The sequence below is a fragment of the Danio aesculapii genome, chromosome 17, assembly GCF_903798145.1.
Source record: "Danio aesculapii chromosome 17, fDanAes4.1, whole genome shotgun sequence".
Lineage (NCBI taxonomy): Eukaryota > Metazoa > Chordata > Actinopteri > Cypriniformes > Danionidae > Danio > Danio aesculapii.
Window position 1 is genome coordinate 869,811 of NC_079451.1, and position 27,978 is coordinate 897,788.

The 27,978-nt window shown below is 37.5% G+C and overlaps 1 protein-coding gene across 1 annotated transcript; it reads right to left on the reverse strand.

The window, feature by feature from the left end:
* Window positions 1-283: 283 nt before the first annotated feature.
* dlst (dihydrolipoamide S-succinyltransferase) lies at window positions 284-27,976 on the reverse strand. Its single transcript, XM_056476433.1, has 15 exons — window positions 27,841-27,976; window positions 24,215-24,248; window positions 21,676-21,715; window positions 21,537-21,598; window positions 19,927-20,001; window positions 18,535-18,590; window positions 17,421-17,529; window positions 15,326-15,487; window positions 15,065-15,147; window positions 12,698-12,795; window positions 9,214-9,344; window positions 5,497-5,570; window positions 5,044-5,127; window positions 3,323-3,490; window positions 284-878 (listed from the first exon to the last, which is right to left on the reverse strand). Exons 1-15 carry the CDS (start codon window positions 27,901-27,903, stop codon window positions 744-746), a joined length of 1,374 nt encoding a protein of 457 aa, XP_056332408.1. The 5' UTR covers window positions 27,904-27,976; the 3' UTR covers window positions 284-743.
* Between the last annotated feature and the right edge of the window lie 2 nt (window positions 27,977-27,978).

The following is a 27,978-nucleotide window of genomic DNA, read 5'->3' on the forward strand; positions in this document are numbered from 1 at the left end:
GACTATTGGAAGCTGGATATATTCACACACTGCTGACACTCTACTGTGCTTAAACCGCTTATAAAAGTGATTTCTGCATAATAGGTGCCCTTTAAGACCTACAACACAATATTTCAGTAAATCTACGACTTTTTAAGGCCTGAAATTTTTGTTTTTGAAAATTAAGACCCTGCAGAGACCCTGTGTGAGTAAATAGGTGTACTGTCCCTTTAAGAGCCATCATTTAATAGTGTAGTGAATGGACTGTGTCTGTACAGAACAACAGAGAGCCCAAATAAGACACTTTATAAGCATTTTTTTGATTTTATTGTTTAAAATCTCATATATTTTTTGGTTCTTTACAAGGGCAGACAGAATCTGATGGCCTGGAGTTGTGCGAGACACGTCGAGGTGTACAAAAGAACATAGTGTTTCTGCCGAGTGGATCAAATTACCTTGTTTCCTTTGTTTTCTTTTACACAGAAGAGATTAAATATCATATACGGTATATTACGCTCATTTCATTAAGAAACAAATTGCACGGGTCATGTTTTTTGTGCGCATACGAGAACAGGACAGCATGAGACGGCTTCCTGCGAGGGCCACACAAACTCCAGAATCTTCCGCAAACCCAGCAGACATTGACATGGTAAAACAACATGAAGCTAATCAATGCAAACCTCACTCCACTCAGCCGCTGATTTACTCTACGGGTGACGTGTGTGTTCCTCTAGGGTATCTGCGCTGTGATTGGTGGAGCCGCGTCACATGTCCAGCAGCAGCACTCGTGGATCCTCCACCACAGACTTGATCTTCCTGAGGAAAGTGACCGCCTCTCTGCCATCGATCAAGCGGTGGTCGTAGGTCAGAGCCACGTACATCATCGGCCGCACCTCCACCTGAAGCAGAGAGAGAGGGAAAAACATGAATAAAAAAGAGGACATAACATTCATTCCTCCCATTGGTTTTTTTCACCAACTCTTTGTTAAATGAGTCGTGTCAGTGTTGCTAAATAGGAAATTATTTGGTGTATTTGATTTGGTAAACAGTTTACGGCTCAAAACGTACATTATTTTAAGAGTTCTGCTGAAAAATGTACGAGAAATCAATTCAGCGATTTACTAAATTCATCTAGGCTAGTTTATAGACCATTTTGAGGGATGTAAACAATAACAATGGCCCTAACGTATTTCCTGTTTTACATTTTTAATTTCCTTATCTTCTGAGAATCTAAAAAGGTCTGCGTAAATAATGCTCGGATAAATAATGTTATGAGAGCTGTTTTAATGTTGAGCTGTGATCGAACTGCATCTTAATATTGTTATGAAAGAGTTTGACAACAAGTAGGAAATGCTCATGGGCCAACAACATCACCACACTGAAATGGTCTATAACAGCAGACGGCGTTCTAGGCTAGTTTTTAAACAGCAGACGGCGATTTAGGCTAGTTTTTGAACAGCAGATGGCGCTCTAGGCTAGTTTTTATTCTAGTTTTTAACAGCAGATGGCACTCTGGGCTAATGTTTAATAGCAGATGGCGCTGAAGGCTAGTGTTAATGCTAGTTTTTAACAGTAGATAGAGCTCAAAGTTGGTTTTTATGCTAGTTTTTAAACAGCAGATGGCACTCTAGGCTAGTGTTTAACAGTAGACGGCGCTCTAGGCTAGTTTTTAAACAGCAGATGGTGCTCTAGGCTAGTGTTTAACAGTAGATGGCGCTCTAGGCTAGTTTTTAAACAGCGGATGGTGCTCTAGGCTAGTGTTTAACAGTAGATGGTGCTCTAGGCTAGTTTTTATTCTAGTTTTTAACAGCAGATGGCACGCTAGGCTAATGTTTAATAGCAGATGGCACTGAAGGCTAGTGTTAATGCTAGTTTTTAACAGTAGATGGTGCTCAAGGTTAGTTTTTATGCTAGTTTTTAAACAGCTGACGGCGCTCTAGGCTAGTGTTTAACAGCAGATGGTGCTCTAGGGTAGTGTTTAACAGTAGACGGTGCTCTAGGCTAGTGTTTAACAGCAGATGGTGCTCTAGGCTAGTGTTTAACAGCAGAAGGTGTTCTAGGCTAGTGTTTAACAGCAGATGGTGCTCTAGGCTAGTGTTTAACAGTAGATGGCGCTCTAGGCTAGTGTTTAACAGTAGATGGCGCTCTAGGCTAGTGTTTAACAGCAGATGGCACTCTATGCTAGTGTTTAACAGCAGATGGTGCTCTAGGCTAGTGTTTAACAGTAGATGGCGCTCTAGGCTAGTGTTTAACAGTAGATGGCGCTCTAGGCTAGTGTTTAACAGCAGATGGTGTTCTAGGCTAGTGTTTAACAGCAGATGGTGTTCTAGGCTAGTGTTTAACAGCAGATGGTGCTCTAGGCTAGTTTTTAACAGCTGACGGCGCTCTAGGCTAGTTTTTAAACAGCAGATGGTGCTCTAGGCTAGTGTTTAACAGCAGATGGTGCTCTAGGCTAGTTTTTAACAGCTGACGGCGCTCTAGGCTAGTTTTTAAACAGCAGATGGTGCTCTAGGCTAGTGTTTAACAGTAGATGGTGCTCTAGGCTAGTGTTTAACAGCAGATGGTGCTCTAGGGTAGTGTTTAACAGTAGACGGTGCTCTAGGCTAGTGTTTAACAGCAGATGGTGCTCTAGGCTAGTGTTTAACAGCAGATGGTGTTCTAGGCTAGTGTTTAACAGTAGATGGCGCTCTAGGCTAGTGTTTAACAGTAGATGGCGCTCTAGGCTAGTGTTTAACAGCAGATGGCACTCTATGCTAGTGTTTAACAGCAGATGGTGCTCTAGGCTAGTGTTTAACAGTAGATGGCGCTCTAGGCTAGTGTTTAACAGTAGATGGCGCTCTAGGCTAGTGTTTAACAGCAGATGGTGTTCTAGGCTAGTGTTTAACAGCAGATGGTGCTCTAGGCTAGTTTTTAAACAGCTGACGGCGCTCTAGGCTAGTTTTTAAACAGCAGATGGTGCTCTAGGCTAGTGTTTAACAGCAGATGGCGCTCTAGGCTAGTGTTTAACAGCAGATGGCGCTCTAGGCTAGTGTTTAACAGTAGACGGTGGTCTACGCTAGTGTTTAACAGCAGATGGCGCTCTAGGCTAGTGTTTAACAGCAGATGGCGCTCTAGGCTAGTGTTTAAACAGCAGACGGTGCTCTAGGCTAGTGTTTAACAGCAGATGGTGCTCTGCAATTTTTTTCTTAATGACATGCACAGATGAATTGTTTAGCAAAAATCTAGCAATGTGAGCTACCAAAATCAATATGATTAGTTTTGATTTCATGTGTACTTTAAGAGTTTTCTTCACAGATCCCACCGCTGAACTCTTTTGGAATAACACAATGCATTGACGTCTCACCTTGCCAGCGATGGCCACAGGCCGGTCGAAGATGCCGTGCATCCCCAGGATGGCAGACTGTGGCGGGTTGATTATTGGAGTCCCGAACATGGAGCCGAAAACTCCTCCATTGCTGATGGTGAACGTGCCTCCGTCCATATCCTCCACAGCCAGCTCATTCTTACGGGCCTGTGGGCGAAAAATAACGCCAAAAATGAAAAAAAAAATGTATAGGAAAAGCTCAAAATGTCTTTAATCTATTAAATATAACTTGAGAAATAATTTTAAAACAATATTAATATTGAACATATAATATGTAAAAAGTATGTAAAAAGGATGAGGTAATTGGGTGGGGAAAATAATAAGCTTGTGCTCCATTTCAACAGGCTAAATTCATTTGTTATTTTTAGGTGTATATGCATAAGTAAATCTACTGTTGATTAGGATGAAATGTATTTTATCTAACTGTTTGAAGTATGTGGTATTAAAACAATTCAAATCAAAATAGACCAATAAATAAATTAATAAATCAATTCAAACTAAATCAACTAATTTTTTAATTCGCAGTAAAGACAGACAACAAACATGATGATTAGGCCTGTCACGATAACAAATTTTTGTTGTGCGATATAATTGTCACAGAAATTGTTGCTATAAGCGACATTATTAATATTTAGTAATAAAAAAAGCGATTCATTGGATTTACTATATATTTTTTTAAGGTAAGGGGTTGCAAACAATTTATATGGGCTGAATTTCAACAAATAAATAAAGCTGAATATTACTACATATCATTTAAGTTCAGCCTATATAAACTGTTTGCAACCACCTGCCTTCAAGAAAATGTAGTAAATCCAATGCATCATTTTTCAGTATATACAACTGCATTTGCAAACACTTTTAAAGCACAAAGACTTTTCATATTTTAAGGTATTTAGATTCTGTAATTGGATGTTTAAAAAGGTAAATGTCCAATTATACATGCACTATTAAAATGTCTTATTAGGTTAATATCAAATTATAAACCTTGACATCAGTGAAGTAGAAGTTAAACGTCATTAAAAAATGACTTTAACGTTATTTGTGGATGTGTAAATATTTACTGCATTGAGGTCATGTCCAAGGCGATATATTAGAGTCCTAGTGATGATAATGAACTCTTAAAAGACAAACCGCAGCGTTTTTCAGAAACGACACGGCTTGATTTTCCCCATCACTTAACATTCGGCTTCACCAATGATACCAGCACTGTTTTTTTAGGTCGTGTCACATTTATCTAAATAAAGATTTCTGGTTAGTTGCTCCATATGCAGCTAATTAAGCAAGTCTTCAGACACATCACATTTACATTGAGCAGACACGTGTGTCTAAAAGGCATTCAGTGATTCAACAAGAAGAGGCAGTACACACAACAAGTGCTGATTATACAGAAGAACTGGTAGTGCTCACAGAATTAAGTGCTAGAGGAAGGAGAGGGGAGTGTTTATATAGAGAGAGTAGAGTGTGTTTTCTACAGGTGGTTTGTCAGACCCACTCATCTGAGTGAGGCACACTCCAGAAATGCACAATTGTTTTATAGAGCTATGGAGTGATTGTAGGAAAACATAAACATGCAAAACTGGTCAAAGTGTGGGTTAAAGTGTCAGAGTGATGAAAGAGTGTGTTTTCTACAGGTGGTTTGTACAGCCCACTCGCCTGTGTGAGGCACACTCAGACTTAATTATGCTTTGAGGCACGCTCACCTTCTCTCCCAGCTCATTAATGGCCTTCTCAATGTCTGTGAAGTTCATTCCCTCCACACCTCTGATCACTGGCACCACCAGACCCTGCAGCCACACACCAAAACACACCCGCGTTATACACACACACAATAACTCACGTATCTGCATATTATTATGCTCATACACACACTCAAAATACACTCATATATACGCGCACGCTCACTCACTCATATGCAGACACCCATATACACATTTGCATATTATTCACGTATCTGCATATTATACTCGTATACACACTCAAATACATTCATATATCGACACACACACACACAAATACACTCATATATATATATATATATATATATATATATATATATATATATATATATATACACATGCTCACAAGATGGTGGTGACGGGTGATCCTGGTGATCACTGGTCATACTGGTCAGAAATAAAAGTGCAGGATTTTACCTTTGGTGTCGCCACCGCCACACTGATGTCAACATAATCCCGATACACGATCTCTTTGGTTGTGTCATCAATGACTGCACAGATTAAAACAAACAAGCTAAACGAACAGCACTGAACATATATTCAGCATTATTTGCTGCTTTACACTGAAATAAGCATCAAACATGAAGTAAAAATGCAATACAATAATTTTAGCATGCTTTAATCACTCTGTTGTACTATAATAATGCTATTTTATTTAGTGTGTGCTTCATAGTACAAAGAGCAGATGTAGCACTTATCCAATCTCCTTAAAATAATTATCTGGTGACATTTATTCAAGATTATTACTTGAGATTTTTATGTTTGGGTGGCACGGTGACTCAGTGGTTAGCACTGTAGCCTCACAGCAAGAAGGTCGCTGGTTCAAGCCCCAGCTGTGTCAGTTGGTGTTTTTGTATGGAGCATGTTCTCCCCGTGTTGGCTTTGGTTTCCTCCAGGTGCTCCAGTTTCTCCAACAAGTCCAAACACATGCGCTATAGGGGAATTGGGTTAACTAAATTGGCTGTAGTGTATGAGTGTGTGTGAATGGAAGTTTATGGGTGTTTCCCATTGTTGGGTTGCGACTAGAAGGGCATTCGCCGTGTAAAACATGTGCTTGATAAGTTGGCGGTTCATTCCGCTGTGGCGACCCCTGATTAATAAAGGGACTAAGCCAAAAATAAAATGAATGAATGAATGAATACGATGATTTAAAAAAAAAATGATCCTCATATGCTCATCCCAGAATAAACTTTGTTTTATTTTGACAAACATATTTGTAAAATATATAACTTAAAAAATTAAATATATACTTTATTAAAGACTAAATTATTATGTTGTTTAACATGTTTTATATGTTTATTTTAAAACTAAATGAGCATGGAACATTATTTTCACGAAGAGTAAATATCGGGGAAAATATACTGTAAATGCAATTAAAAAGTTTATGTCTAATATACATGTTTTATATATTTATTTTTAATTTAAAGCATGAAACATTTTTACAAAAAGACAAAATATCGGTGAAATAACATACTTGCATTTAAATGCTGCTGTATGTAGATTTTTGACCCTTCTAAAAGCATAAAAACACCATCATATGTGTGCAGATATTCAGAAACATGCTCAGTGAACATTCTTGTTTATCTGAAAAACAATGCTGAAGTCAGATATTCTGCTTTGAACATGTGCGTTGTGCTGGAACAGCTGTCTTTGTTTTGGTCTCTTGAAGCCATCCATTGCCAGTTTAGCCAATTATATTTTAGCACCGGGATGCCTTGGTGGAAAACTGCGTATTTCATTCATTCAGTCAGGAAGGCTCTCAAAGTGCGTGTCCGCATGAGTTCCACATGAGGTTATTAATTAGCAAATAATATAAATATTACGAGCGTAAACATTAGGTGAGCAGGTTATATTTAAATCCAGCCATTCAGAAGCACAGAATAGTGCACTCACTGCACTCTAGCCAAATGGTAAAGTTTATAATCTAATGAATACACATTAAACCTCTTTAACATTATTAAATGTAGATGCGGAATCATTAATGTGTGTTGGCTTGCACTGAATCACAGTTTAAGACGGTTTTATTTTATTTTCAAGATCTGCTGCTGCTTTCAGTATATGGCAATCAATTGTCATGTAAAATGGCATTCAAACTCACATTATTAGCATTTAACACTGAACAAAGCACATGAGGTGTACCTGAGCTGATCATTGTCAGTTTTCTGTTGTTCACCTGTGAGAAATTGAAGCTGTTTCTAAAATATAAATTTCAGCTGTTGGTTAGGACAAAAACTCCTTTTAATATGGAAAATATTCCTTCTATCGTGTGCAGTTGGTTTTAATGAGAACTAAATCAGCCTTAAATCAGCTTTTAGGTTCGACAGTCAGGCACACTGCTGTTGGGGTTGTTAATCTGGCAACCTGCGCTTGCGTGCGTTTGGATCCAGGAATGCAATACATAGTTCAACCTCTGGGGGTCAAGCGTACACACTGCACCTATCATATGTTTTATGTTTCTTTATGTTTTTCCATGTTTAGGTTTCATGTTTAATACGTTAACTTGAATTAATTGAATTAACTGCATTTAATATGTCTTATGTTTAACATGTTTTATATATTTATTTTTAAACTAAATGAGCAGGAAACATTCACAAAAAGACTAAATATGGGTGAAATGATGATACTTGCATTTAATGTTTATGTGTTTTATGATAAATGTGTTTAATATACTTATTTTTAAACTAAATAAGTAGAAAAATTTTCACAGAAGATCAGTGAAATGACAATTGCATTTAATGTTTGATGCTTTTATCTTATGTCTGATATGTTTCTTCTTAAACTAAATGAGCATGAAACACTCACAAAAACACTAAACATCACTGAAATTAAATATTTGCATTTAATAAGTTTGGATTTTTAACCTAAATGTGATTGGAACGCCACCATGTTGTCTTTAACGCACACAGGCAGCAGTTTTAATGAATGTTCAGAGGGTTTCAGTGAATTGAGCACATCTTGCGCAGTGATGGGGTTTAAGAGTCTCCACTGCTGACCCTCTGGGCAAATATAGACACACAGACACCGCCTGCTGAAAGTGTGTTAAACGCAGATCTCGATGTAGGCCAAGCCAATGAGGTTGGGAAGGAAAGAGAGGAGGGGGTGACAGAAAACTAATCTGCAGAACGAGTCCTTTAGACGACCACTAAACCACAAACCCAAACCAGAAGCTCAATCTGAAGAGGCCAGACGCTCGGCTCCAGCAGCATGCCTCTGTGTGTGTGTGTGTGTTTTAAGTATTTACAGCAGGTAAAATAAGTATTGAACTCATCATACATTTACACAGTTTAAATAAATAAAAGTTAATCAAACTTTGAGTGAAGGAAATTTTTAAGAGGTTTTTATTGTTGCCATATTAATCACCTAATTAAAGACTATTCTAATTAAATTACCTTAAAATGTGTGTGTATGTGTGAGCATATGTGTGTATTTGAGTATATCCAGCAGGTATAATGAGTAATAACATATCATACAGTTACACAAAAGAAAAAATAAATAAAAATCCTGAATCACTTTTGCCATGTTGACCAGCCCAAAACTTAATTAAATTAATTAAAATTACCCAATATATATATATATATATATATATATATATATATATATATATATATATATATATATATATATATATATATTAGGTAGTCTTAATTTATATTAAATGTTATAAATTAAATTATATATTTTATGTTTAAAATAAAATTTTATATTAATTTTAATATATATATATATATGTGTGTGTGTGTGTGTGTGTGTGTTTTCAGTTAATTAATTTAATTACAGTATCTACTTACTTTGTAACTCAGACCCAACACTGGTGTGCTTTTATGTGTGTGTGTGTGTGCGCGAGTATGAGAGAGTGTGTCTGTGTGTGTGTGAGTCTGTGCAGTTTTGTTGAGTGTGCATTAGTGTGTGCATGTGTGCATGCTCATTTGTGTGTGTAACCCCGCCACTCCGAGCTGTGATCGGACCTGGAAACTCTCCGCATGGGAGTCAGTTGCTCCAACAAGGAGGCTAAAGACCATGACCTCTAGCGTCTGTTGCTGGAGCACCTCTTAGAGGTCAGAGGAGTGATGTTTACCTGCACAGAACTTCAGTAGCTGGCCTCTGTTAATTGTGTGTGTGGGTGTAGACACGTACCAGCATTAACGGCAGGCTGGTCTGTTAGAGCGTAGGCTGCAGCTTTGACGAAGGCAGACATGAAGCCCAGCTTTATGGCGTGTTTCTTCAGGAAAGCATCTTTATATTGTGTCCTCATCTGTGTGATGTTGCTGTAATGGAGGAATAAATACACACATTAGACAAGCAGACCTTTACAGTCTCAATCATCAGCATCATTCAGGGGCACAAACTTGTCAGGAGTGAAAAAGGTGTATTTAATCCCAAAATTATTCATTCCCCTGGCAAATTCTGACTTAAAGTTACTTTTAATTAACCAGCTAGTTTTTATTTGACTTAAAATGACCCAAGCTTTTCCCAAAAGATAACACGATGTACAAGAGGCATCATTGTGGGGGAAAAAGAGTCTCCTCGGCTGTGTTTTGGATCATTGTCTTGCTGAAATGTCCACCCTGGTTTCATCTTCATCCTCCTGCTAATGTAGATGTTGAACTGAAACGGCTGACATTCATTTACACTGAGGAAGGGCAGAGGGTTGCTGAAGAACTACCGAGAGATTTCAGCTGCTGTCTGGGCTTTCACTGCCGAACTACACCTCCCTTCCTTCATGTGTTCAATACTTTACCCAGCGTCATTTCATTTTATTACGCATAACCTCATTTGTAAACTAATTAGAATTGTTTTATTTTTATATAAGAATTTATTTGGTTGCTATCAACATCTGGTGAAAATTTCAAGTTAACGGCACCTTTAGAAAAATGTTTTCTGAGAAAAAGAGTGACGTGTTTAATACTTATTCCCCCACTGTATATATTGTTTATATACAGGTGATTCTAAAAATTGTGGGCATATTTTGCATCTCCAAGATAAATATTCTATTATTTTCCAAATCCAAAATGCATGAAAACGGTTTTGAATAACACAAATTATGTGAAGTTATGGCTAATGTTTTTTATAAAACAAAAAACACACTGTGATGACAGACTTTGGCTGAGGCATTTTACAAATCAGCAAAACAACATTTCAGATGTTTGAAAATGTGCTGGAAACTCCATTAATGCAAAGTCCCTGACACACACTGATATTGTAGACTTTATTCAGTAAAAGGGTTTACATCGTGTAATTTTTCTTATTGAATTTAACGTTGATCCTATTCAGTTGTATGGATGAGTTCATCAGGGTTTCGTCAGGTTTCCAAATTTATGACCTTTTTAAGACCATTATGAATGAAATTTCAGACTTACATGGCTAAACAGAGATAAATAAAAAATAAAACTCTAATTAATTATAAATTAAAACAAGCAAACCATACATACAATCTGTGTTTTTCAAAATAACCTTTCTTTGACAAGTTTTAAACTCTATAATAAACTAAACATCATTCATAAACAGTCCGTCCAGGGCAGTGTCCTACCCACATGAACACATGGAGAACTTACAAATGTTATAGTGAGGAAGATAATTAATCCATATTGATTAGCAGAGTTATAAACTGAGTTTTGTTAAAAGATGGATTGTTGGGGATTGCATGGCCGGATTGGGTAAATTAGGACCAGTTTAAACTATTTAAGACCTACAAGTCAATATTTTGATGAATTTAAGACTTTTTAGGGCCTACAATTTTATTTTTGATATGTAAGACTTTAAGACCCTGTGGAAACCCTCATTTATAAGTTCCTGTACATTTCTATTAAGCATTGTTTTATGAGATAATCCAAAATAAGTTTATGGAAACAGCTAGTGAGGTTTAAACCACCAAAACAGCAGTCTGGGATGTTGTGCACATCAGTCTGGCCAGGTTTCTGAGTGAAAAGGGCTACGAGACCGTAATTCTCTATTTTCCTGTCTCTAACACCGTTTATCCTCTCCGGTTTCTCCGCTAACGTGATTAGGACCGTCCCAAGACACGCGCTCTCAGAGAAAGGAGAGAAGACGCGATAAAAATCTTCACTTTCCACAGCCTTCAAATCTTGTTGGCCCGTCATAATAGCCCATATAGCGCTGGTGCGTCTCGCACCCGTCTCAGGGGACGTCCCGACAGTCTTCCTGAAGCACATCGATGCCAACACGATTAACAGGAGAACACCAAACCCCGACCGCTGAAAGCCGATCCGGCCATTTGCGCTGGGGAGAAAATCCTCAAAGTGTCATCTTCAGGCCCGGGTGAGGGAGCTGCTGGACATTAACGTTTCCTTGTAAATTAATAAAGCCCATTTTGCCCTTCTTATCTTTGTTTTGACCAACATTAGGACCAAATATTTACATTGCGCACTTTAAGTGCGGATCAGGTTGCAGAAATCTCTTCCTGTAGGCCAGATTCCAATCTATAACTGTTTTTGGACAGGCATTGCAGAGCTTCTAATCGGGTTTGGCCAATAAGCACAGTTTTCACAAGGCTGTCGGCAGGCTGTCATGAGTATCGGTGGTCTGCACTGAGGTAGCCTATTCAATAATACAATATATTGTGATGGTGAACATGTACTACACTGTTATAGAGGGCACTTTAAAATTATAGTAAATAATTATTTATTAACTAAAGGGCACCTATGATGCAAAATCAACATTTGTAAACTGTTAGAACAGAGGTGTGTGTCGTATAGCGTGTCCATAGTCATTTTGAAGTGATATAAAACACAAGTCTCTTCAAATTTTCTGTAGTTAAAATGGGATCCAAATCCCAGTGATTTTGAGGCCCACCGACCTAATGGAGTGCGGTTTCCCCGCCCACCGAATTGATTGACAGGCGTGTATTGACTTGTATCCATAGTAACATATAAACACACCCACAGGACAGGATTTGCAAAGAAACTGGGATTAAAAGATCTGTTCAACTGTCTGTGATCATCTGCAGCTCAGCAATGAGTTTTACAAGTCAAAATGTATTTAAATCAGTGCATGTTAGTAATAAAGACAGTAAAATCAATGTGTAATTCATAATCACTGGAATCACCACATCTCCATCAGTGGATGCTTCAAACAACAGGAGTCCTAGTTTAAAGTAGTACAATGGACAGCAGTTTACTAACTTATATTGACTATCCTGTCATATTTTCCTCAACTAGACGTGCAAAAACAGTGAAAAGTGAATAGATTTGTGTGTGTGTGTGTGTGTGTGTGTGTGTGTGTGTGTGTGTGTAAAAGTGTGTGCGTACTGCGAACTTTGTAACGCCATTAGTGTATGATTCATGGATTCAGGAAGGTTTAAATAAACTCCACAAATCCATCAAATCCTGGCGTTCCTGTGGTGCTTTTGACTCCTAAACTAGATCTCTGCCTCCTCCGTGTCTGTCTCGGTCACTGACTGCTGTTTATCTGACGCAGCAAGAGAAACAGACACACACTTGGGAACAGTGGGCGGGGAGAACCAGCTCCCGTCAACGTCGTCAATCTGGAAACCTGCGCTTGCATTTGTTTTGAAACAGGTGTGCAACACCTAGTTCAACCACTGGGTGTCAAACTCACATACTGCACCTTTAAAGAACGGTTTTCTGGGAGAGAAACAAACCTCATATCTACTTCATTGAAGGTCGTCAGCATGGCACAGGTGTTCTGCGCTTCCTTCAGCCGCTGAGCGATTCGCAGTCGCATGCGGTTCATCTTCACCTGAAAAACAAAACCCTTCATATTCAATATTCTTTGATTGGTATATTGAACTCGAATGAACAATTGACTCAATTCTGAATAGGTACAAAAATAGGTCTAGAAGGGATACAGCTGCAGATACTCACATCAATATAGCATAATGTTTGTGCCACTGTACAATAATAATTAATATTTAGACTTTTCTGTGAGGGTTGGGGGGGGCAGACAATGATATACTATTAATAAGTAATTTAATAAATAACATGAATAATACTTGGCATAATTATGGTTTTTACATTACTATGATTTTTGGGTTTAGAGTTAATGTAAATGTAGTTGGGTTTAGAGTTCGAGTAAATGTTGATATTAATAAAATACAATTAATGAGTAACTTAATAAATAATGCAAATAATACTTGGTATAATTACTGTTTTTATCTTACTATGGTGGTTGGGTTTGATTTTAGGGTTAGGGTAGGGGTTGATGCTAATAAAATACTGGGTAAATAATACTAATAAATAATGGGTAATATAATAAATTGTTTGTATAATACTCTGTATAATTACTGTTTTTGCATTACTGTAATGGTTGGGTTTAGGGTTGGGGTAGATGTTGCTAGAATACAAGTAATGGGTTATTTAATAAATGATATAAATAATTCTGGTAAACTCCAGCCGCAGCTGTATCCCTTCTAGCAACAACCCAAAAAATATAGTTCTGACTTAATTTTTTTGCTGTTTTTTATAGTATAGACAACATATAAAGTCTCTCGTTTCATATTACGCTTAATTGTTTATTTCATGGAGTCACAAATTACTTTGCTTATGGTAATACCTAACTGGTAAGTAACAATTATTTGCAATGAGTGCAATGTTACATAATATAAACACACACATGCATGCATGCATATATTTGTGAAAATGTTTATTTATATTTAGATATAAAACTAATTACATATTAATTTAAATATACAGTTGAAGATTTTTTCATTACATTTCTAAACATGATCAGACATACTGTGAAAATGTCCTTGCTTTATTAAACATCATTTGGGAAATATTTAAAAAAGAAAAAAACATTTTAAAAAGGGGGCGAATAATTCTGACTTTAACTGTATATATTTCATCGGGACTGGTGGGAGGCGTGTGTTTGCTCGAGGACGCAAGCGGAGTGCGTTAGTGTCCCATTAGTGAAGATATACAGCCACATCGCACTGCTACGAGTGTGATATTGCGTTTATACAACAGTTCGACGCCATAATCGAGTATATAATAAACAAAATCAAACATGGAGTCTAAAAACCCTTTCATATGAGGAACTACTTTCTTCCACCATTCACATCTACAGACGTCAGAACAGCAGAAACCATAACTTCTTTACCAACGTCACTTTAGAGCTGGTGTTTGAATGATTCTCTAGCGTAATGTCTAAAGTGATGACAAAACAGCTGATTTTGCTCACATTTTAAGAATATAAGGCTGAACAGCATGAATCCGTCTACAGAGATATCTCCTTACAGTTTTACAGTCTATTAAAGTCTACAGTATTTCTCTGTTGCAATAGGGAGATCACAATAATTAACCCTGGAAAAAACAGCGCAATCGCTACCAGATTGCTGTTGTGTTTGCGATAAGGAAAAACGCTAAACACATCCAGGCGATTTAATCAGCTGTAGTTAGAAATTATGCTGTTTTTAGCTTCTAAGGGAGTATTATACGGTCTCTGCCAACATTTGGTGGTCTTTGGTCTAATGGCCGCTGACGCGCTGTCTCTCAGTAATTATAAATATTTAAAATAGGCACTGTCCTTATAAATAAACTGCATAGTTGCAATCTAACTACATTCTCGACTACAAAAAGCCTCAAAAGTACATGATGTTGTCCAACATTATTTGTCAAACAGTAGAGTGTCCTCTGCTTGCTGCTGTGTGTGGGTGGAGTAATGCACAAGGGTGAAGGGGCTCGTCGAGTGCTGTTACTGGCAGAATATCACACAGCTATCAGCCAATCAGATTCAAGAACCAGAAAGAACTGTTGTATAAATATTATATATACCGGCAGTATTTATTTTTTTTATTTCTTATACTTCTTGCATTTTAAGCTTCTTTTATTTTTATGTAAAGACCTTTGAGATACGATTGTGTATGAAATGTGCTATACAAGTAAACTTGCCTTGACTAAAGCAGAAGTTTCCCTTTAGAGTACAGATACACCTAGCTGTATGCAGTTAGGATCATTAAGCTGGAGAATGAACTATGATGTAGAGCTGTCTGTGAGTGTGTGTGTCTCACCCTGTGCTCTGATCGGGGAGCTTTAGCCCCAGTGTCTGCAGCAGCAGCAGCAGGAGCAGCAGCGGTGGGTTTGATGGCTGAAACTACAACAAAACACACAAAAACAAACTCAGTTCCAACCTGAATGAGGAGCTCAACCTCATCTCAACTGCATTCATCTCCATCTACAGCACCAAGACGCCAGGAAAGACATGCAAATCATATAGTAGTTTGGACAAGCCTTCGAGTGTTGATTTGAGTTCTCGTGTGAGCTGCACTGACCTGGTTTGGCCTGAATGGGCTGAGCTGGCACAGCGGGCACAGGAGGCATGCTGGAGGGTATGGGTCCGCCTGCGGGTGCAGCAGCAGGGGCAGGGCAGGCAGGAGCAGGGGTCTCTGCTGCTGGAGGAGGAGCCGCCGCCGCTGCCGTCTTCACCGCTCCGGCTGAAACAGTTCATCACACCACAGATCAAACCACCGCACAAGCTCACGTTTACAACAACAACCACCACCACCAGACCACACTCCAGTTCTGACGCTGCGTATTAAGGAGATGGAAAGTTTTGAAGGAGGTTTCTTCAACAGTTTCATATCTCAACAAGGGGGAGGGGGTATTAAAACAAAACCTGTTCACTGTTTTCAATGTCAGCTCTTGTCCAATAAATATCACATCTGACAAATTAGTTTGTGGAAATGAAGTTAATAAAATAAACATTGATTAGCTAACAATTAAAATGTGTTTATTATTATTATTATTATTATTAACAGAAAAAAATATTTTGACTGAAAAAAAATGAACTAAACCCCATAAAAGAGGCAAATCAGGTAAAAATAAGGACTGTTTTGAAAATAAAAGTTGACTTATTTCATGTCAGCTCAGGTCTACTGAATGTCAATATATCTGACAAATGTGGAATTAAACAATTTTAAGATTAATAAATGAAGGTTCATTTTTAGTTTGTAAACATGAAGTTAATAAGTGAAAACTTGTTTAGTTACCAATTAAAATGTGTTTAATAACAACAATAATAATAATAATAATAATAATAATAATTATTATTATTATAATCATCATAATCATAACGGGTTAATCAAAAAACCAAACCCAATAACACAGCCAAAGAAGTTAATAAATAAAAACTTTTCAAAGTGTTAGCAGTTAAAACTTGTTTCATAACAATACTACTAATAATAATAACAAATAAATAATTTATTTATAAATGATATTAAAATAAACAGGTAAATACATTTTTCAGACTTAAAAAAGGTCAAACATTTAGTTTTTAAAATACTGTGAACGAGTGAAAACCTGCGCAGATACTCTGACTCTGATTGGCTGTTGTCATTTTCAGTCTCGACTCCGCCCATTAGTGTTTATTTTCATCTCTGGGTTCAGCTCCAGCCAATACGAGAACAGCAACTACTAGGGAGGCGGGGCTAAAGATAGCAAGGACCGATCTGATTGGTCGAATTTAGATAGACCACCAATGCATAAAATAAACATAATTTATTGCACATGTCTGCAATATATATATATATATAAATAAATGTATATACTATTGGTCGGAACCAAAGTTTATTGGACTGCATTTTCTATACACTGATAGGTCGAACCGCGCCAGAGCTCATAACCATTCAGTTGACCTAATTTTAGCTCTCCTTGCCCAAAATGCGGTTGGCTATTGTCATTTTCATCTCGACTCTGCCCATTAGTGTTTATTTATATTATTATCACGATAACGATACTCTTGCAATATATTGTGCCGCCCTAGAACTAATGTGGTCGGAACTAAAGTTTACTGGACTGTATTTTCTAAAATCCTCTCTAGTAGTCGACTTACACATAGGTCGAACCGCATCAGAGCTCATTACCATACAGTTGACCTGATTTTAGTTCTCCTTGATGCTCTCATTGCCCAAAACGCACCTTTCACATTTCTCAAATGTTCTCACAGTTAGAGAACATTCATCCAGAGGCATCCCTCAATCTACAGTAATAGTTAGAGATATAACGATACACCAATACCACGGTTCAGTTCACTGTATTGGGTCCTGAGTATGGGATAGTTTGGTTTGCTTGGGGGCGGGGCTTGTGCTGTGTACCAGCAATGTTTTGGATCACTAGATTCACTTTTGACTTAATAACAGTAATAATTAAACTTAAATATACGCTGGCTTCACATGCTGCTGTTTAGTGCAGTCATGTGAAAAGGGTCCTTAGTCAGAAACAAACACCTTATGCTACCATACCTCACTATGAAAGTATTGCAGATTGTCCTTTAGGGGCGTACCACGTTTTATTTTCGGTTGGATTGAACATCGCTACATCCCTAGTAATGGTTATATTGTGCTGAGAGCAGAAGGAAACAGGTCTGACCTCCTTTCTTGAGCTTGAACAGAGGAGTTCCTCCTTCCACTTTTCCTCCATCAGGAACCAGCAGCTCCTCGATCACTCCTGCAGCCGGAGAGGGAACCTGCACTGACGTCTGCGCGCGCGCACACACACACACTCAAGTCAACAAAGCACAGACACACTACAAACAAAACTGCGGTGTGTTCTCCTCCTGCAGAGATTACGCCTGTCATAATAATCAATATATGGACTGATCGCACAACACATGAGCTCAATCATTTTTGGTGATGCAGTATATATATCGCCCATACATAAAACCAACTCCAATAGCAATATTTCAGCTGACTGTGCAACATCTCTATCTCTATTGAAGGTGTCAGTGTCAGTATGGGTAAAAAACACTACAGTATTTACTATAAATTACTATAGTATACCTTCTTGTGGGTGTCTGACAGCTGAGAATAGATCTGGCAGCAGACATCACAGCCTCTGTTATTTATTTACCTTGCACTTTTTTTTCTTAAAGTTTATGATTATATATTTAGGATATGAGTTTTCCCATTCTGATTCCAATGCCTGACTATTATATTGTTAAAATGACGATAATTAAACATTCTTGAGAATAAAATATGATGTGCATATTGGAAAAGTGTACTTGCATTGTGATGATATTATTGAGTGGCATAAAATGGTCTTAAAATGATAATAATATTGTTTATCGTGATATGTTTTGGTGCAATATATCACACAACAAAAAACAGATATCATGACAGGCCTAGCAGAGCTTCATGTACACTTGGGATTCTGGTGTGTATTTCTCATAATTCTGACTCTTTTATTGCTTTTGCATTTCAGAATTATGACACCGCAATTAACAAATTAAAATAGTGTGTGTGTGTGTGTGTGTGTGTGTGTGTGTGTGTGTGTGTGTGTGTGTGTGAGAGAGAGAGAGTTTGACAGTATTCACATATAAATAATTATACTTATTATAATTAATATTATTAATAACAATAATATACATTATTATCATTATTATTAATAATTATTAATATTAAATAAAAAAATAATACACATATGTACATATAATACACATAAATCTATAAATAATAATAATAATAATAATAGTAAAAAATTTTACCTTATCAGTCTCGATTTCACAGACGACCTCATCCTCAGCGACTGAGTCTCCAACAGCTAAAACACACACACACACACACACTCTGATGAGGCACACACCTGATGAACAGCTAGAGCTTTTTTTTTTTACTTTAACATGTAAAGCATGAAAAAGAAGCGATATCTCAAAGATTATTCTCAACGAGTCAATTAAAATGTGGTACAGTATAGTAAAATAAATACATATTTACATATCTAGCTCACCCAAAACTGAAAATCGTGCCATCATTTACTCAGCGAGTACTCTCACTAGACACGGTTGCCTTGAACCATGCTGAAGCACTGTTGTCCCCTCTCCCCCTTGGCCTGCACTCACACTGCATCTTTACATACCATACCTGAGTTTGCTTGCATTATCTGTTCAGTTTAACAGGAAAGAGAGTCGCTTTCGCTCAGTACAGTGGAGATTGCTTTAGTTATGTCGTTTTAGTGGTTTGGGATGCAGTGACACACAGTCAAATATTTTGCTGAACAGATCCACAACTTTTGACGCTCATAAATGATCATAAAGTCCTTGTGCTGCAGGTATTAGGAGGTTTACTGAAGGTGCAGCTGTCGTGCAGTGAGGTGTTTGCGTCTTTAATAAACTATGACCTCTCGCGTTCATTGAATACAGTCCCTTAAAAGTGACACCTGGGCCCGAATCGGAGCACTCACACTTGTCAAACGTGGACTTGGTTCGGATAGCCTAGTGTGAGTGCACCCTAACTCTTTACTTATTCAAAACCTTTATGAGTTTCAATCTTTGGTTAAACAAAAAAGAAGATATTTTGAAGAATGCTGAAAACCGGTAACCATTGACTTTAATAGTATTTATTTTACCTGTATATCAATGGTTACACATTTTCAGCGAACTTCAAAATAACTTAATGTTCAACAAAATAAAAACAAAAAACACTTGAGAAGGCGGCACGGTGGCTCAGTGGTTAGCACTGTGGCCTCACAGTAAGAAGGTCTCTGGTTCGAGTCCCGGCTGGGTCAGTTGGTGTTTCTGTGTGGAGTTTGCATGTTCTCCCCGTGTTGGCGGGGGTTTCCTCCGGGTGCTCTGGTTTACCCCAGTCCAAACACATGCGCTATAGGGGAATGAGTGTGTATGGGTGTTTCCCAGTACTGACAGAATAGTTGGCGGTTCATTCCACTGTGGCGACCCCTGATGAATAAAGGGACTAAGCAGAAGGCAAATGAATGAATGAATGAACACTTGAGGTTGAGCAAATAGTGAGGACATTTTCATTTTTTGGGAGAACTATCTCTTTAATTGAACTGATATTTTTACTAATACGTTTAATGCTGAAAGATGAAATAATAGCGCTGATTTATTGAAGGAACAAGGAAAAACACGGTGACTTCTTACCTTTCTCCCACCTGACATCTCCCTCTGTGACAGACTCCGCAAACGCTGGGGTTTTTACTGTAATGACTTCATTCCCTGCGCACACACAAGACATTTAATGAACGTGTTATGCTAACATAAACGCCGTGAAGTGACTGAACACAAATAGAGCACTTTCAAGGGACAGTTCACCCAAAAACTTTAATTCTGTCATCATTTACTCACTTTTCCCTTGTTCAAAAGCAATTTAAACTTCTTTCTTCTGTAAACCGCAAAAGAAGATATTCTGAAGAATGCTGAAAACCGGTAACCACCGACTTCCACAAATACTATGGAAGTCAATAGTTACAGATTTTCAGCATTCTTCAAAATATCTTCTTGTTTGTTCAACAGAAGACAGACCTTCAAAGGGTAAGAAAAATTTCCCAGAATACACCAGCCACAGCTGCACCCGGAAGTAAGGAGATCCACAAATTAGTATTTATTTGTCATTATTACGCATTTTTACAACAAACAAACACGTTTTAATATATTCATAGCCGTGTTCGTGTTTTACCATCATGCTTAAAAAAAAAAAACGCTAAAATAAAAACCGCTAAATTTCACGATCTATAATCCCTAATAATAACTCCTGTACAGCAGTCCCACAACATTCTGACACTCGATGACACTGGAATACCCTGTCAGAAAAGTCTAGAGGCTGTCAATGGGCTTTTTACAGTGTCTGCTATAATGTTAATGTTGTTTTTGGTGTGTTTACATGATGAATATGGCCACATTAGATCGTTATGATAGCATAATATATCCCTTCAGTGATCTCCTGAAGATAAATACCAATAAATAGCACAACTGGAATCACTACAGCAGTCGCCATCGTCTGATCTCACATGAAGCAAGAGATCGTGATGACATATGATGAAGTTGCTGTAGTGCTGTCCCAATTCTTAGGGGTACATTTTGAAGCCCTTCCCCTTAACCCTCGGTTGTAAGGGCCAAAGAGAAGGGGTACAAAAATTGAATTGGGATTGGGCCTAAATAAACGGTTTAGAACCATTTGTGTGAGTGTGAATAAATGATATTAATTTTTGTGTGTATTTTCCCGTTAATAAAGAACCATCTATGCTAAACTCAGAAGTCAGAATATCAGGTAGTGTGGAGTCACCGATTCGACAACTCATTACATGTTAAATATTTGCAGTCATTTATGACAACCCTATAATAAACGGCTGCTTGCTTACTATTTACCTTATAATATTATTACAACATGATTATTCTGAGTTAGATAAAGATCAATATTGGTCACACTTTACAACACGTTTACAATAGCTCACGTATTTGCTAACATGAACTAATATAGAAGTACAGCATTTATTAATTATAGTTCAAAATCCAAGCATAATTAAAATCCAAATTCATGCTTGTTAACATTAGTTGAGTAACGAGGACGAATAAACTTCATCTAACAATAGACTTTATTTTTCATGAACTAATGTTAAGAAAGACGAGTAAAGGCTGTAATAAATGCATTGTGTATGTCAGACCTCAGATAAGAGCACACAAAATGAGGTTGTGCATCTGTAACACTGCGTATCTCTGTGAAGACGCAGTGTGTGTGTGTGTGTGATGCATACTGTGAGCGGCTGTGGTCTTGAAGTATCTGATCTGATAGACGCTTGAGCGGGTCTCACTCCTCCTAAAAAACACACAGTGTGGTGAGATCTTACATTTTATCCACATCTGTAGGAAATGGCAGAGTTCAGAGACACTTACGGGCTGTTCTGGAAGCCGACACACTGAGCAGCTGCTATACCTGCAGGAAAAATCAGACACAGAACACATGAGCAGGTTTGTTTGCACTGTCAGAATGAGACCGATACGGGACAGCTACATTAAAACTGCTTCTGAGGAAAAGACAGGGATGCACCATATCCCTTATCATATATTATACAGTGTTGGGCAATAACGCGTTACTTGTAATGCGTAACTATAACGGCATTACTTTTGACAGTAACTAATACTGTATTGCATTACTTTATAAATATATTAACTCCATTATCATTACCATACGATGCATTTGAGCGTTACTTGGCAAATTAATTATTTTTTACAATTATTTTACGAGACGCCAGTCTGGACAAAAGCGAAAGCAGAGAGACCAGGTGTGCACGAGAGAGGTCGAATGCACGTGAGGTCGGTCGAGTGTGCACACGAGGTAGGCCGAGTATGCACACGAGAGGCCGAATGCACGCGAGAGAGACCGAATGCGCGCAAGGTAGGCCGATTAATTACTAATATTAATACTACTATGTTTGTTGTTTCAAATAAATAAGCAGACATTTGTTATCTGTATGACTGATTAGTTTAGTAGACACAGTGACACATTTCTGTTATGTTTCAGAGCACGTATTTTAATTGTACAGTGTTTTATTGCTCAAAATATGCTGTGATTTATTTATTTTTTTATTGTTTTACATATTTTTATAGTTGTTATACAGCAGATCCTGCACTTTGAATATATACAGCTTACTTTGCATAAGTTGTTGACGTACCATGTTTAATTTGTGGTTAGTTCAAAAATTGCTCACTGATTTCATCTTTGAGCAGCTGCTATGTTTTTGTTTACATTGCATAAAATGCATAGTTGTCTATAACAGCAGTCTTTTGATGCTGAGTTTCACCAAATTGATTCTAAATGATAATTCAGATTATTTTCATTTATTTATTTCACAAAGCTTTTGTGTTTGCTGTATATTGTTGCTAGTTTTCATACTCAAGTTGTGAAGGTGCATGTTTAGGGGTTAAATACAAACATTTATGACGCTGAAGAAACTTTCGTTTTTGCTTTTTTGTCTCTGAATATATTACTCTGCTGGTTTATCACCTTAGACTTTTCATTTTCCTGCTGCTGGTCTGACCTAAATAAATTAGTGTTTAAAAATGACTTTTTATTATGTTTGTCTTGTGTTTTAGTTGTGAAAATGCAAATTAATTAAAACTGTAAAGCTGATCAACAGTGTATTGTCCATGCAGCACTGACGTGTTATATATGGCATTAATTAAGCGTTATATATCAGAATCAGAATCAGAAAGAGCTTTATTGCCAGGTATGTTCACAAATACGAGGAATTTGTTTTGGTTACAGAGCTTCTACAGTGCAACAGGATTACAGAGACAGGACAAAAAACAGATAATAAATATATATAAAAAAAAAAAATAGAAGTAGTGAATGCAAATATACAGATAGACAAGTGTATGTACGTGTTTATTACTATATACAACGTTATATGTGCAGCTGTTATGTGCACATTGGCATGTAAAGTGTGTTGTTAAATAGGTGTATATGTGTATAAAAGTGTACAGCAAGTAGTGATGTTGGCTCCACAATTATTATCATCAAGTGTTCATGAGATGGATTGCCTGAGGGAAGAAACTGTTTCTGTGTCGGGCTGTTCTGGTGCGCAGTGCTCTGCAGCGTCGACCAGAAGGTAAAAGTTCAAAGAGGCAGTGTGCTGGGTGTGAGGGGTCCAGAGTGATTTTGGCAGCCCTTCTGCTCGCTCTGGATAAGTACAGTTCTTGGGGAGTAGGAAGGGTTGTACCGGTGATTCGCTCAGCAGTCCGAACTATTCGACGTAGTCTTTGGAGATCGTATTTAGTAGCTGAGTAACGAATTACTTTTTGGTGTAAGTAATATATAAAGTAACTGTCTTACATTTTGAATAAAGTAACTAACTAGTTTCTATTTTTCAGTAACTAGTACAACACTGATATTATATATCATTTCATTTATCTAATCATGTACCCCATCATAACCTATCATATATCATTTCAAATCATAGCTCATATTTCTTATTATATATATATATATATATATATATATATATATATATATATATATATATATATATATATATATATATATATATATATATAAAATTTCTTATATATATATAATTTCTTATATATATATATATAATTTCTTATATATATATATATATATATATATATATATATATATATATATATATATATATATATATATATATATATATATATATATATATATATTTCATGTATCAAATCATATTTCATATATCAAATCATTTAAGTTATATAGGTTTTGGGTAGGATTAGGGACGTAAAATAAAAACCATACATTATAACAACTAAAAAACAGTTAATAATACAATATTAGGCAGGTAATAAGCCAGTAGTTAATACCATGAATTATGACAAACTAAAGTGTTCCCAAAACAACTATATAGTGTGCTGCTGGTTAGTATACAGTGCAACTGACAGTCTCTTAACTAACCTGATGTAGCCCGTCTTGCGAGAACACTGTTACCCTGAAAGAAGAAAATGATGACATTAATGCATCATCAATGATCAAAACACCAGCACTGATCAGCCCATGAGCACTGACAGACTAAAAAAAACAAACATCAGGGGCAATGTTCAACAAGAAACCAGATAATCTCCACTAGCAAGACTCACAAACAGCACAACATCTGCTTCACACTGCAGAGTAGGGTTGCATGGTGTACTGGTACTATGCTCCAAAGTACTGGAGGTGCCACTGTAGTTTATAAACAGTAGTATTGTCATCAACATGTGGAAAAGTCACTAAAATATTGTTTATAAGATGTATATTCACATAATCCTTGTATTTCATTACAACAAATGACACATGGAAGGAAATATTGGAGAAATAATAGGAGCACTTTCAGCTGTATTTGTTCCACTATGAAACAGAGCATGGTAAATTTAAGCTCATTTCTGGTTTGATTTGTTTCCCAGCAGATGAATAGAGCAGAAGTGTTCAGAAAGTCTTATGGGAAGTGCTTTCCAACTGTGCAATTATGCCTGAGCTTTTTATAAGACGTGAAACAAGACAACAAGAGGCTAGAGCTGGGTACCCTATAAGTATTTATTAGGGCTGGGCGAAGTCGACAAATTTGGCATCGTACGATGTCTAATGTGAGACATCACGATGGAATCGTCGTCGTAGATGCGGTAAATTATTTATTAATGAACAGTTACCACCTGTATATATATATATATATTATATATTATCATAGTCCTGAGCCCAAAACTAAAACCAAAAGAAATAAATAAATTCAAAACAAAAACCCTGACGCAAATCAGCATGTAATGGCAAAGCTTCAAACACAGTGACCGGCCATTCCTGAAGGCGACTGAAATATCTGCGCCACATGATCCATCTATGTGCTCCATGTCAGAGATTTACACGTGCTACAGGGTCAACACACGCCAATGCTACAGCTGAGGACTTTGACATGCAGACTGTTCAGCCTTTGCTCCTCATGCACTTAAACATGAGCCGTTCTCTGATCTACTCTTACAGCAGATATACAGACGCAAGATTCATTAGGGATGCACAATATATCGCAAAAGTATCGTCATCGCGATAATAGGCATTATATATACACAATACATGTGTGATGAACTACATTTGTTTTATGCATTGGTTGTTTATCTAAATTTGACCAATCAGATGGGGCTGTATTAATCTTTAGCCCCACCTCCTCAGGATTTACTGTTCTGCTGTTGGCTGGAGCTGAACCCAGAGCTGAAAATAAACACTAATGGGAGGAGTTGAGATGAGAGAGGAAAATGACATCAGCCAATGAGAGTCAGGATATCTGCATATCCGGTTATCACTCATTCAAAGCGAGTTAAAGATTAAATGTTTGGATCTTGATGGCTTTTTTTTTTATCAAAATATGTTTGACTTGTTTATTTAAAATGATAGCAATAAACAATAGCATTTTTACTATATAGTAGACATGGGACGATAACCGTGGTCAAGGTTTACCGCGGTTTGGAAAAGTCGAGGTTTTAAAACCCCCAACAATGTTTGCCATAATGTTCGCACACAACATCAGACGTTAATATTAGGTTAGATATAGGTTGTGATGTCAGGTGACCAAAATTCAATGTCTAACTAGCATCTAAGAACATCGCTAATTTGACGTCAAATGACGATGATATTTGATTGATTTTAGGTTGTGTTGGAATGTGACCAAAATCCAACATCTTAAACCAACGTCATATTGACGTCAAATACTGACATTTATTCATCAGGTATGGCAACTAAAATCCAACGTCTGATAGAGGTCATAGTGGTAACGTCCACACAACGTCAAGCTGTAACATCATTAAACGTTGATATTTGGTTGATTTTAGGTTGTGTTGGAATGTGACCAAAATCCAACATCTGATAGACGTCATCGTGGTAATGTCCACACAACGTCAAGCTGTAACATCATTAAACGTTGATATTTGGTTGATTTTAGGTTGTGTTGGAATGTGACCAAAATCCAACATCTTAAACCAACGTCATATTGACGTCAAATACTGACATTTATTCATCAGGTATGGCAACTAAAATCCAACGTCTGATAGAGGTCATAGTGGTAACGTCCACACAAAGTCAAGCTGTAACATCATTAGACGTTGATATTTGGTTGATTTTACGTTGATGTTGGACATTGACCTGATATTGGGTTCTGATGTCAACTCGATTTTCGATTCCAAACAACATGCAACGTCTCCTTGACGAGGGGGTACAACGTCAATCTGACGTCATGTTGACATCCAGCGCCTGCTGGGGTGTTTACTGTTCCAAAATATTTTAAATGTGTCTCAAAATAAAATATATAACGTTCGAAGGGGAGGAAGTTTTTGTTTTATATTTAATACATTTTAGAGCGGTAATCAATACCGTGAAATTTTTATCCAAGGTTATACCGTCAGAATATTATACCGGCCCATGCCAACTATATAGGGTAAAAATTATCATTATCGCAATACTCTATATATAGCCTGCATCTATAAATAGCCTATTGACCAAATTGAAAGCACTAAAAAAATCTTTAAATATTGGGTCTGAAATTGCATGTGTGACTTCAAAACAGCATTAGCACTATTTCATTGAATGTAAACATCGTTGTGCTTTGACAGTCATTGGCTGCTAATATGATCTGCCTATTTAGAATTTGCAGACAACACTCTTCTGGAATCATATCAAGAAGCTGAAAGTCTGAATGTGCGAATATAAAACTACCTTTACCAAAAACATTAACGGTATGAGAACGCATGAGATGGACATAAGTGAGCAAACACACTTGGTTTACATATGTCAGAAATCAAAGTGTGTGTGTGTGTGTGTGTGTGTGTGTTTTCTCGGAGGAACCACCATGAAGTAAAATCTAGAAGGGATACAGCTGCAGATACTCACATTAATATAGGATAATTTTTGTGACACTGTACAACAATAATTAATATTTTTACTTTACTTTGAGAGACGAGCTGGTTTAGAGTTGGGCTTTACATTAATGAAATACGATTTATGTGTAACATAATAACTCATATTCGTTATAATTGCTGATTCTCATTACTGTGAGGGCTGGGTTTAGAGCTGGAGTAGATGATAATAAAATACAACGGATAATTTTATAAATAATATGAATAATACTCGGTATAATTACGGTTTTTACATTACTGTGAGGCTTGGAGTAGGAGTAGACGTTAATAAAATACATTTAATGGATAATTTAATAAATATTATTAATAACTCTCTTTAACTACCGGCCGCAGCTGTATCCCTTCTTGCAGCAGCCGCCCCGCCGGATGGTCGCTCTGACAGCAGCCGCTCCTCCGTGACCTCTCGCCGGTGTCCAGTGCGGCTATACCGCGCGTCGAGCAGCTCATGTGACACACGGAGCACCGGTGTGTCCGTCATGTGTGTGTCTTTATGTGTGTGTGAATACCCCGTGGCTCAAGTGTGTTTATGTGTTGCTCGGTGTGTGTCCTGCTGCCCTTGGGCCCGCGCGGGGCCTACTGCTGCCGTTACCGCCTGCGCTCCCGGTCCCGACAAGGCTCTCGGCGGCGCACGGCGTATCCGCACACACGTACCTGTCTCAGGGCGGTGATCGAGCGGCCGAGGCTCCGGCTCAGACAGCGGGAATGACACAACATGTCGTCGGTGAACCGCGCGCACTGCAGCTCTCACGGCACAGCACCGGAAACAGCGCGAACACACGTCGGAAGCAG